Source organism: Neomonachus schauinslandi, chromosome 10 (assembly GCF_002201575.2).
Source record: "Neomonachus schauinslandi chromosome 10, ASM220157v2, whole genome shotgun sequence".
NCBI lineage: Eukaryota > Metazoa > Chordata > Mammalia > Carnivora > Phocidae > Neomonachus > Neomonachus schauinslandi.
In genome coordinates this window covers 108493627-108506139 of record NC_058412.1, presented here as the reverse complement: position 1 = coordinate 108506139, position 12513 = coordinate 108493627, and the positions used below count along the sequence as shown (strand labels likewise).

The 12513-nt window shown below is 49.2% G+C and overlaps 1 protein-coding gene across 1 annotated transcript; it reads left to right on the top strand.

Moving 5' to 3' along the window:
* Window positions 1-1639: 1639 nt before the first annotated feature.
* On the top strand, window positions 1640-4750 carry AP5S1 (adaptor related protein complex 5 subunit sigma 1). The gene is made up of 3 exons (XM_021689209.1): window positions 1640-1834; window positions 2270-2460; window positions 3737-4750. The coding sequence occupies exons 2-3, from the start codon at window positions 2285-2287 to the stop codon at window positions 4161-4163; spliced, it is 603 nt and encodes a 200-aa protein (XP_021544884.1). The 5' UTR covers window positions 1640-1834; window positions 2270-2284; the 3' UTR covers window positions 4164-4750.
* The last annotated feature ends 7763 nt before the right edge of the window (window positions 4751-12513 follow it).

The window sequence follows — 12513 nt, the reverse complement described above, 5'->3', positions numbered from 1 at the left end:
GAGTACCATAGCCTGGGTATGCTCCATGGGAAACACCACCACAGGCAGACCCTCAACAATGTGTGCAAAGGGGGCAACTGAATGCTAATGGGCAGTCCAGGCAAGAAGGTTTCCCCTAAGTTTTGGTCTGAGCACATTTTGAAGGGCAAACGAAGGGTAGGAAAGGGCATTCCAGGCTGAGGGAACAGCCAGTGTGGAGGCTCTGAGGCACAGAACACTGGGAATCTTGAAACGTTCACACGCCAAGAGGTAAAAGAGAAGGTAGGCAGTGAGGCTCAGGACAGACCTTGCAGGGCCCCAGACACCTCTGGGCTGAGCCTCTAATTGGGGCTATTATCCCACCGCTTGCCTCTGGAGGCTGGTGCCTGGCAGTGCCCCTTTCAGTCTTAAGTAAGTCTCTTCACTATACTTTTGATGGCCTCCCTCAAAGAGGGGTCACCTTGTCAGAAGCGGGAATATGAAAGGAAAAATTGGTCAGCCTGCTAAACCCTATGGGGCTTCACTGGGCCCAACGAAGTAACTCACCTGCCAGGGACACACGGCTGGTGACAGGGGTGGGTTCAAATTTTAATCGTTCTACTCCAAAACGAAGCCTGGTCTTAACCCAGTGCGGGAATCCACGACCCCAAACCCTCCCCCACCAACTGCCTAAACATGCATCTTTCCCCTAAAGTCACAATTTCCACAAGTAAAGCCCAGGCATCTGCATTTTAACAGGCACCCCAGTGACTCTCACGCATACTGGCCAGTTCAAGAACGGGCCCTGCACTTTTAGGCCCCACGAGCCTCGGCCCCACCCCCGGCCTTTTCCGGAAGGTTCACACGCCGGGCCGCTGCGCCCCCTCGCGGTCGCCGGGGGCGGTGGCCTGGGGCGAGGCTGGTTCAGGCCTCCGAGCGGGACCCCTAACGCCGGGTCTGGGAATAGCCCGCGGGGCCCCGCTGGGAGCTCGAAGCAAGGGGTCTTTGGTCGGAAGGCGAAAGCCGCCCGTGCCGGGGGTCCAGGCGTCAGAATACCACCCCTCCCCACTCCCGGAAGAGTACAATTGACGTGACCCGACGTGGGGGCCTCGCCCTCGCCCCCCATGCGCGCGTCAGCTGGTGCGCGCGCCCGCGACTGGTGTGCGCAGGCGCCCGGGAGCCGCGCAGCCGCCATTGCTCTCCTGCTGCGGAGTGGAGCGGCCTGTTAGCAAAAGTCCGCGGGCAGGAAAGGAAGGGTATGACGCCAGGAGGACAGCGGCCCCGGGGCTGAAGGGGCAGCACACTCAGGGCGGGGTGCTCTGCTTAGGTCTGTTTGACTGGAGCAAGGAACTACAACTCCCTAAATGCACTGCGCCGCTGGCTGGCGCGAGGCAGTGACGTGAGGGTTTTGGTCGCTACCATTTCTCGTGAGGGGGGGGAGACGGTGGCGAAGGCTGATGACGCGCTCTTAGTGAGGCTGGAGGGTCACCGGAGGTCAGCCCCGGGTCAGCGGGCTGCCGGTTTCAAAGCGCCTTCGCGAACCTTCCGTGCCTGACCAAATTAAACGGACGGTCTACTTACCCTTAATTACAGATCCGGATATTTGCTCCCTGTTTGCCCCGCTGCCTCCCCACCCCGGGCCGGCAACTGAGCCAGGCGGACGCTACTGTTAGGAGTAGTATCGTTATTTAGTAGACTTTATTTTTAAGTAATCTGAAACTTGTAGAAAACTTAAGGAGTTTTCTTATAAAGAACTGCCTTACACCCTTTGATAATTAAGTTAGCCGCAGCTACGATGCCGCTTCACCTGTGTATTTAGAGGTACTTCAGTGTGTATTTTCTAAAAACGAGGACATTCTCCTACATCCAGAATCAGGTAACACTGATCAAGACTATTACCTAAAATGTTTCCAGTTGTCCTAATAATGCTGTATGTTGAAACTACCCTTTTCTTGGCTGGGGACCCCATCACAGGTGCGTTCAGCTGCCCTGTCCTTAGTCTCAGTCAGTCTGGAGCAGCTCCCCGGCGTCCCTTGACTCTCATGACTTTGACACTTTTGAAGATTCCTGGCCATTTGTTTTGTAGAACCGGGTTTGGGGTTGCCGGAGATATCTTCACCCTTTGACTCTGTTGTGGACAGAAGTGCTGGGGACCAGACGCCATTATTCAGAGGCAGGGAGTGCGTCTTGGGTGGTGGAGGGGGACCAGTGACCAACCACAGCAGCCTCCGGACATGCTCCCAGGTTTTGTGGTTGCCTGCGCTGCTGGGCTTTCACACTCATCTCACCGAGGTCTCTGGCTTCCCTGTAGTGCCCACCCGGAGCCATGGTCCACGCTTTCCTCATCCACACCTTGCGGGCTCCACAGGCCCAGGACACGGGCCTTTGCCGAGTGCTCTACTCCTGCGTCTTTGGTGCCGAGAATTCACCCGATGACCCACGACCACATGGTGCTGAGCGGGACAGGCTCCTCCGAAAGGAGCAGATTTTGGCTGTGGCCAGGTAACACAGGCCTTCGTTGAACACATGTCTGATTGTGACAGGTTTTGTGTGTGTGTGGGGGGGGGGGTACAGAGAATCAGACTAAAAAGCAGAAAGTTTGAGTAGTGTTTCCACAATCATCCACAGTTGTTCAGAACTATGTGAGAAGGGGTTAAAGAAATAATAATGCTATTGTCATCATCATTACAATTATAGCTAGCATTAATTGAGCTTATACATATGTGCTAAGTGTTCTGAGCATTTCATGTATATGAACTCATTAATTCTTTTAACAGTCTATTGAGATAGATACAGTTATTATCCCCACCTTACAGATAAACTGAGGTACCGGCACAGGAACTTAACCTGCCCAAGGTTTTGCAGCTAGAACATGGCAGAGCTGGGATTTGAGTGTAGGCAGGCAAACCTTGGAACAGATTAAGCATGCTTTGCAGTGCAGGACTTCTCAGGGCTGTTAGTATATGTGTAGGTTTTATGAATCCCTAAGGAGGAGAGAGAATGTGGTACATGGGAGCTCTGAGCCCAGAGCCTCCTGAAAGCCTGGGATCCACAGAGAATAGTTTGGGAAACACTGTTTCAGATGTGGTGGCTGGCCTTGGACCTTCCCATCCCAGACCCAGATGGAGCCAGCAAGTTCCAGAATCTCTTTGCCTCTCTGCATTCTGTGGCTGGTTGGGGGGGGGGGGGGGGCGGGCAGGGGATTAACATTCTGGGGCAGCCCTGTGCTAGTCTTTTGCCGTCCCTTTTTTCCTCTGGGTCTCCACCCCCCTCCCATGGCACAGAAAACCAAAGGCCTTTAAAACCAGCCTGTGCACAGCCCAAATTAGAAGATGATTCAGGAGGGATCAGAGTGTGATTTCAAAAGCCTAAATGGCCAAGTGGAAAGTCTTTTTTGTTTGGATTGGGTTGCAGGGTGGGAATTGGGGTGGAGAGGTTGGACAGCCCAGCTGAACATGGCTTTTACTTCTCATGGCTTGCTTTTCTTTATGTTAGGGAGGCCTCTGTGAAGCTGGTGAGGGCGGGGTCTTTTTCCCCTGGTGCCCTTCCCTGGCCCAAGGGTCTGTGTTCAAAACCTGCCTTCTCATGAACACATGGAGTGAAAGGGTTCAGGGCCTGGAGGCAGGAGCCTGGATTCCTGTCATGGCTCATGCTTCTGCTCTGTGGTCTTATAGTCTCTCTGGGGCTCAGTTTCTACATCTGAGATAATGGAGTTAATAGCAGTTCTGAGGGTGGTCATGAGGATGACAGAAGTCAGTGACCCACCCACTCTCTCCAGGCAGGTGGAATCCATGTGCCGGCTGCAGCAGCAGGCATCTGGCCGGACCCTCATGGACCTGCAGCCTCAGTCCTCAGATGAGCCAGTGCCCCTGCATGAAGCCCCCCTTGGGGCCTTCCGCCTGGCAGCAGGGGACCCTTTCCAGGAGCCTCGGACAGTGGTATGGCTGGGTGTGCTCTCATTAGGCTTCGCCCTGGTGCTGGATGCCCACGAGAACCTGCTACTGGCTGAGGGCACACTCCGGCTGCTGGCACGCCTCCTCCTCGACCACCTCCGGCTGCTGACCCCCAGCACCAACCTCCTGCTTCGGGCTGATCGCATTGAGGGCATCCTTGCCCGCTTCCTGCCCCATGGTCAACTGCTCTTCCTTAATGACCAGTTTGTCCAGGGTCTGGAGAAGGAATTCAGTGCTGCGTGGCCCCGCTAACCACTCCCTGGGATAGGACTTCCTGAGAGGGCAAGGAGGGAGGACAGGGATGGATGGACACACACACAGCCAGGTGAAGCTTGGCATCGGCCTCCTTCCCAGCCTGCTCCCAGCCTAGGTGTGGTACCACACCCAGGACAAGTGGACACCACAAGCTGGCAGGAAAGGGGGCTGGGCGAAGGGTGGTGGGGAGGAATCCCAGAACATCTTGTGCCTGGAGGTGCCATGTGACTCATTCATACTGCTGCAGTGGGCCAGCCCCACCTGTCCTTGACCCCGGTTTCTCCCATCTCCGGCAGCCAGCCCCAAAAACAGTCCAGCAGTTGCTAGTGTTGGAGCATGAGGAGTGGAACTCAGCCCACTTTCTCCTTCCAAGCCCACAGTCATGGCAGTGCAAAGGGAATCTGAGACTCCCAGGGTGGGGGAGCTGGCTGCAGCCTTTGCACCCACTTAGGCAACGTTATCAACAAGGATTTTGTCAGTGAGGGCCTGTTCGGTGTCCAGCCCCACCGTAGTTCCCAAACATGTCATTCATTCAGCAGGGGGATTCTGTAGCTCATTTTGGGCGCAGCCCTTGCCCACCAGGCAGCTTTGAGATAATCACAGGTTTCCTTCGTCTGCAGGGAGAGAAGGTACCGTCAGGTGGGTGCAAGAGGTCTGGCCAGGATGAAGTTGTCTTTCTCGTTTTGAATTAAAAGCACTGATTGTATGATTTCATGCTCCTGTTTCTGTAAGTTTGGCTAATGCATATTTGCTTTGATGAGTACTTGCCTCTTTATATGGCCCTGAGCTGGGTACCCAAGCCTTCATGGTCCAGAGATGCCCCCAAGAAGCATCTTGGGAGGTTTCCACCTCTCGTGCCCCACATCACCCCTGTCTCCGTGTGTGCCTCCTTTGGATGGTAGCACTTGTTTTCTATACCAAAATGTGGTGGGTTGGTTTGGATTTCTGAGAAGCAGAGTCTGAGATAAGGATTAGGTACAAGCAGTTTACGTGGGAGGTGATCCCAGGAAGCACTGGAAGGGGAGGCAATCCATACAAGTACATTATCAAGGGTGGGTAGGGTGCTTCATGCCTCTGGGGACCTGTAATACAACAGTCACCTCTGAATGACCTCAGGGGAGGGGTCAGGGGCTGTGGATGTTTGTCTGCCATTCCCTTCAGTCAGTGGTTGTGAGTTGGTCCTAGGGCAAAAAACTTAAGATTGATTGTTAGACATTCCTATTCTCTGAATATCTAGACCATTCCCCTCCAAAGGGGTCTTCTTACTCCTAGCTCCTGCTGGAGCCTCAGCCTCCCATCAACTTTCAGGCTGCTCCCTTCTTTCTTTTTTATTAAAAATTGGTTTTCTTTCTTTTTATCATAAAATACATGTAACATAAAATTGACCATTTTAATCATTTTTAAGTGTACAGTTTAGTGGCATTAAGTCACTAACAGTCAGAACATTGTTTCTAGCATGTTTTCATCATGTGAAGCTGAAACCATGCGCCCATTAAGTAGTATCTCCCCATGCTTCCTTCTGCGCACTCTCTGCTTAGTAGCCTTGTTTCATTCGTGTTCATTCCCCCCTGTCCTGTTCATACTGAGCAGAGTAGGGCCTCATCCCCTACTCAGCTTGGCTCCAGGCCTGCCTGTTGATGACATACCTATGCCCACTTGAAAAAGAGAAAAGGACTGTTCTGGGTCTCCATCTGCAGCAACTCAAAGCACATTTTCAATCCTGCTTTGAACTCACAAACTCTTACAGGACATGATTAAATTCTCAAGCAAGAATCCCTTCCCCACTAATGTTTGTAGGCTGGAGGGGACCATAGAAAGAGCTATCCTTCCAGACATGAATTATATATACCCCTTAAAAAGCAGATATAGCTGTTCTAACTTTTTATCAGTTTTCTCCACCCTCCCCCATTACATATGTTTATTTGTGTGTTACTTAGTTTAATGTTTCTTTTTCCCATCAGGCTGTGACCTCCATCCAGGAAGATTCACATTGTGTCTCTTGTTTTTCACAATTAAACGTAGCACCTGGCACATAACAGGCACCCAAAATATATTAAACAAATGAATGGATGAATGGATGAACGAGTAGGTGTTTTATAGGAGACCCTTGGGGCCAGGGACTCTGCAACATCACCATGTAACAACTTCTTTCTCCTGGGAAGCAGATAGAAACAACACACTGCCTCTGTTATCTCTCAAGGATGGTACACCCAGGACCACTCGTCCCTTTCCCAGATGATAAGCTGCTTGTTACAGCAAAGGGAGCAGTGATGTAGCATTTCCAAGTATCCTGCTACGAGCTCCTGGTTTCAGAACTTAGGCTGGGTTGCTTTCTACATTGCTGTTAAAGGGAAGGAATGATCTTTCCCTTCAGTGTACTCAAAGAGATGAGCGTTTTGTTTGGGTGTTAGCACAGGCCTATGATTTCTGCCCCAGGGAAAGGTGAGTAAAAGAGTGGCCAGAACTCCTCCTTTGCCTGAAAGAATCGCCTGGGTTTATGAAGCCTGGCAGTGGTCAGAGTAACACCTTCTATGTCCACCCCAATGATGCAGGCCACAGCAGCTTGAGGGCCCAGAAATCCTTGGCCCAGCAAAGATTCTGCCTTCAGCTAGAGTTAGCAGCCCAGCATTTACTCTCTGGGGATTGCTTGGGGTGGATACTTGATCAAAAGTAAAAGGACATTAAAACCCCTTGACAAATGTTTGTTTCATTAAATAAGATATTTAAGTGGCATTATGCATAAATGATAATCTGAGGTATCTCCTCGTGATACGAAAACATCCATCATTTCTTTTAGTGACCACGTCTCAGATTCTGCTGATACCATTGTCGCTTGTGGCCAACATTTAAAAAGGAAGGAAATTACAAAAGGCAGTTTTGGAACTGGGGGATGATGGGTATGTTCATTATCTTGATTGTGATGATGGTTTGGCAGGTGTACACGTATGTCAAATCTCATCAGATTGTACACTTTAAATATGTGTAGCTGTCAGGAGATACAGAATCCCACCAACAGAAAGAGCCCTGGGTGCCCACTGAGAAAGAGGAAATGTGTAATAGTTCAATGACTGTATTTCAGTATAATTGGGATTTTTGGGTAATCCTATGTATTTTTAAATTCCGTTAAAAACACTACTCTGGCTTCCGGACTTTACCAGACAATCCAAGGAGTCATTGGCCTGAACCAGGTTGAACACCCATGCTCTAAAGAAACAGAAGAGCCTTATACATGAGATGAGACCCTTGTGTTCTGGCCTACAGGGCCTCTTGTACAGGCCAGTCCCCATCTGGCTGCCCCAGAAGGAAGCCAGCCAGGGGATGTGCACAGAACTTCCCGGTGCTTTTCATTGCCTCATTTTTTTTTTAAAGATTTTATTTATTTGACAGAGATAGCAAGAGAGGGAACACAAGCAGGGGGAGTGGGAGAGGGAGAAGCAGCCTTCTTGCTGAACAGGGAGCCTGACTCGGGACTCGATCCCAGGACCCTGGGACCATGACCTGAGCCGAAGACAGACACTTAATGACTGAACCACCCAGGTGCCCCTTATTGCCTTATTCTTAATGCAAACAATGTTCACCAGACATTAGAGGAAAGACTGCCAACGCAAAAAAGAAACTAAGCAAACAGCAAAAAAATGGCTTTAGAGGAAAACCATGCAGGGAACAGTAGAAAAAAAAATTTTTTTTAAGCCTCTCTAATTACTATTCTCAGTAATTAGATTCAAGAAGATCTCACATCCATAAGGTTTGCCTTATGGAACAACAGAGAATGAGTTCTCAGAAAGTAAAGATACTGCTTACATTAAACATTAATTTGAAGATCTGGAAAATAAAGGAACCTGGGAAACAGGACAAAATAAAGGAACAGAGAAGGTAAGAGTCAGGGAATCTTGTTGCTTGTTGAAAAGAAAGAGGGTACTTGGGATTTGCTGGCTGGTTCCAGGAGTGGGGGGTATGGTGGGTGTCGTGGGCTAGTGCAGTTGATTGCCCTGACTTCTCATTCCACCCTTTATTCACACCCTTGGACTGTGGCCTCACATCACGTTCTGGAAGAGGTGGAAATCTGTTCCCACTGCCCCTGAATCTGGGCCAGCCTTAGTGTCTAGCTTCAGCCAGCAGAATGTGGCAGGAATGATGTGCTATATTGGAGCTGAGGCCTAAAGAGCATTTGGAGCTCTGTCTTGGAAAGCTGCCCAGCCATCATGAAAACAAGCCTAGGTTGGCCTGCTGGAGAGTGAGAGATCACATGAACAGCGGTGATCCATCCCAGCTGAGCCCATCTTCGGCCAGTCAGTTCCCAACAGATTTGGTAACCAGCATGAGTGAGCCCAACAACTAAGATGAGAACTGCCTAGCTAAGCCCAGTACCAAATCACCAATCTGCAGAATTGTGAGCTAAATAAATGGTTGCTATTTTATTTATTAATTAATTTATTTATTACAGATTTTATTTATTTGAGAGAGAGAGAGCACAAGCAGGGGGGAATGGTAGAGGGAGAAGCAGTCTCCCCGCTGAGCAGGGAGCCCAATGCGGGACTCGATCCCAGGACCCTGGGATCATGACCTGAGCCGAAGGCAGACAATGGACTGAGCCACCCAGGCGCCCAATGGTTGCTATTTTTTTTATTTTTTAATTTTTTTAAAAGATTTTATTTATTTATTTGAGACAGAGAGAATGAGAGAGAGAGCACATGAGAGGGGGGGAGGGTCAGAGGGAGAAGCAGGCTCCCTGCCGAGCAGGGAGCCCGATGCGGGACTCGATCCAGGGACTCCAGGATCATGACCTGAGCCGAAAGCAGTCGCTTAACCAACTGAGCCACCCAGGCGCCCCCAATGGTTGCTATTTTAGTCAGTTACATTTTGGGATAGCTTTTTTACTCAGCAAAAGCCAATTGATAAAAACCAGCTCCCCCGCTACCTCCTTACAGGGTGCTCTCCTATATTCTGCAGAGGCTGGAAAGTGGAAAAATACACTTACTAGACACCTTTGCAGCTAGAATTAAGAATACAAAATGAGGGGTGCCTGGGTGGCTCAGTCAGTTGGGCGTCAAACTCGTGATTTGGGCTCAGGTCATGATCCCATGGGTCATGGGACCAAGTCCCCCGTTGGGCTTTGTGCTCAGCAGGGAATCTGCTTGGGATTCTCTCTCTCTGCCCCTCCTCCTCCTCACATGCTCCCTCTCAAATAAATCAATCTTTAAATATATAAATATATAAATGTGCACAGAACTACAAATATATATTTAAAGTGAGATCTGACAATTAGATGCCCCATCAGAGATTTGGGGGGGGTGGAGGCCATCTTCCTGCTGCCACTTCTGCTGAGAGCAAGGACACAAATATGTGAGGGTCTAGAGCCAGTCTCAGCAGCCAGACTTGGCATTCCTGCATTGACTAGACATTGAGACAGAGCTGGGTGGAGCTGGGGATGGCAGCAGGGGCCTCCTCACTTCTGACTGTGGTTATGATGATGTGCTCTTACTCCCTTGGCAGCCTCTTGCTGCCTGCAGCACCCCCCCCCTCCAATTTTGAAACAAACGAATTCTCTGTATTAAATTCCTTCCTGTGGGGAAAAAAACTGACCACGTTAAATGTTGGTGAAGTAGAGGATTGAACTGAATCACCTGAAACCATCAGTATACCGCTGATGGGAGTGTAAAGTGATGCAACCACTTTTGGGGAATTGCTTGGAAGCTTTTTTTTTTTTTTTTTTTAAGTAGGCTCCATGCCCAATGTGGGGCTTGAACTCACGACCTTGAGACCAAGAGTCACATGCTCTACCAACTGAACCAGCCAGGCGCTCCTGGAAGCTTCTAATAAAGCTAAACGTACCCTATCGTTCAGCAATTTTTTTTTTATTTTTTTTTAAAGATTTTATTTATTTGAGAGAGAGAATGAGAGAGAGCGAGTACATGAGAGGGGGGAGGGTCAGAGGGAGAAGCAGGCTCCCTGCCGAGCAGGGAGCCCGATGCGGGACTCGATCCAGGGACTCCAGGATCATGACCTGAGCCGAAGGCAGTCGCTTAACCAACTGAGCCACCCAGGCGCCCTATCCAGCAATTTTTAAATGAGGGCTTAACTCCAGAAAAAGATTTATACGTGAATGTTCATAGCAGCTTTATTGCTAGTAGCCCAAACCCGAGAAAGGCCAAATATTCCGTAGAAAATAGAACGAATAAACAAATTGTGATATATTCATATAATAGGATACTAAACAGCAACGGAAGAACAAATTCCTGATACATGCAACAACAGACAAATGTCAAAAACATGTTGAGTAGGGGTGCCTGGCTGGCTCAGTCAGTGGAGCATGCAAATCTGAGTTCGAGTACCCCATTAGGGGTAGAGATTACTAAAAAAAAAAAAAAAAAGCTGGGTGAAAGATGCTAGACACAAAACAGCATGTATTATTTGATTTCGTTTATATTAAATTCAGGAACAGGCAAAAACTAAACTGTGATGTTGGAATAAGAATAATGAATTGGGGTTAAGATCGATAGAGGGGTGCAAGGGAACTTTCTGGAGAGACAGAAATATTCTAGATTTTGATCCAGGTGCTGGTTACACAGGTGTTTACTTAGGTAAAAATCAAGTGGCACACTTAAGATTGATACATTTCACAGAATTATGCTTCAAGAAACAAAGCCCTTTCTTGCGCAACATAATTACAGTTGTTTCTGTTTTCTGCACTGGTTCCAGATCCTAGGGGAGGGGCCCTAGGACAAGAGACATCAAGAGGGTCTGAAAGCAAGCACGGCAGCAGCAGTGTGGCAGAAAGCTGGGGCCATGGAGGGATGTGATCAAGGGACGGCTCCTGTATTGGGGGAGGTCTGTGAATTTTAGGAACTCTGGTAGCTTGGAAGCCACATCCTGCCCATGCACTCATTTGCTTGTTTTCCCACAAATTTCAGGTAAATGTCTGTTGCCAAGCAACTTCCGTCAGTGGTTCTTGGGAAGGACGGGCAGGAGAGCAGTGCCTGAGTGGCAGGTGCCCAGCAAACAATGGCCTGAGGCTGATGAAGGGCCATGCTGACTGACCACAGGGACTGAGCCCCGGAGAAGCCACCTGCAGCAGGAACTGACCCACAAGCTGACACGGGCCACGCCCTCTTCTCCTGAGACCACTGAAAGGTAAGGTGAGCTTATACCAGACCCTGTTATGTCCAGAGATCTCAAGTGGCTGGTCAAGTATAACTCCTGGAAGCCGGAGGACTCAGAGGCCCTGTATTGCAGGAAAGGAAATACTAGAAGAAGACACTGGAGTGGGGCGCCTGGGTGGTTCAGTCAGTTAAGCATCCAACTCTTGATTTCTGCTCTGGTGGTGATTTCAGGGTCATGGGGTCCAGCCCCCTGTGGGCTCTGCGCTCAGCAGGGAGTCTGCTTGGGATTCTTTTTCTCCCTCTGCCCTTCCCTCCCCCCCACCCCCAGCCTCTCATGTCTCTCTCTCTTTCTGATAAATAAATCAATCTTAAAAAAAAAAGAAAAGACAACACTGGAGTATCACTAGCAGTTTCTTTTTTTTTTTTTTAAAGATTTTATTTATTTATTTGAGAGAGAGAGAATGAGAGAGAGCACATGAGAGGGGGGAGGGTCAGAGGGAGAAGCAGGCTCCCTGCTGAGCAGGGAGCCCAACGCGGGACTCGATCCAGGGACTCCAGGATCATGACCTGAGCCGAAGGCAGTCGCTTAACCAACTGAGCCACCCAGGCACCCACTAGCAGTTTCTCTTGAGAGGTAGCCTTAGGAGTACAGATTTTCGTTTTCTTCATCAAGCATTTCTGGTTTTCCCCATATTAACTATATAAGCATATAATTTTTCCTCAGCTTTACTGAAAATATATTAATTTTTTTGTAATGAAATTGGCAGTGTGAAAAATAAAATAGTTTAAATAAGAGCAGTTTAAAAACTTATCTGAAACAAGGTTGTAAAGGCAGGGCTTATATTTTGTTTTTCAGTCTTGGAGAGTTCCCTGAAGGGACTCAGACATGAGAACATTTCCCTTTTTGGGGCCTTTGGGGCCATCTGTCACTATTCTTTGGGCCTGACTCTGCTCTCTGGGGGGAAACGTGAGCTGGTGGCCGCTGAGTCAATACATAAGAGCTATAGCCCTCCTAGAGTAGCACTGGCTCGGGGACTTGGGCCACCTGTTTGGTTATGAGCTTTAAAATGGAGGGGGACTCCACAGGCCCTCACTGGAGGGGTGGGGGTGTGCACCTGGGATATAAATCACTCTCTTGCCCTTCCACTAATAATTGGACAGCAATCAATAAACTCTACTCACGGAGAGATAGAGACAAATCTAGAAACAGACTCTTAACTATAGGGAACAAACTGATGGTTACCAGA

Bases quoted from the DNA above. Each gene is read 5' to 3' on its own strand.
- AP5S1 (XM_021689209.1), top strand. From the start codon at position 2,285: ATGGTCCACGCTTTCCTCATCCACACCTTGCGGGCTCCACAGGCCCAG. The intron at 2,461-3,736 runs GTAACACAGGCC...CACTCTCTCCAG, and splicing joins CAGATTTTGGCTGTGGCCAG to GCAGGTGGAATCCATGTGCC.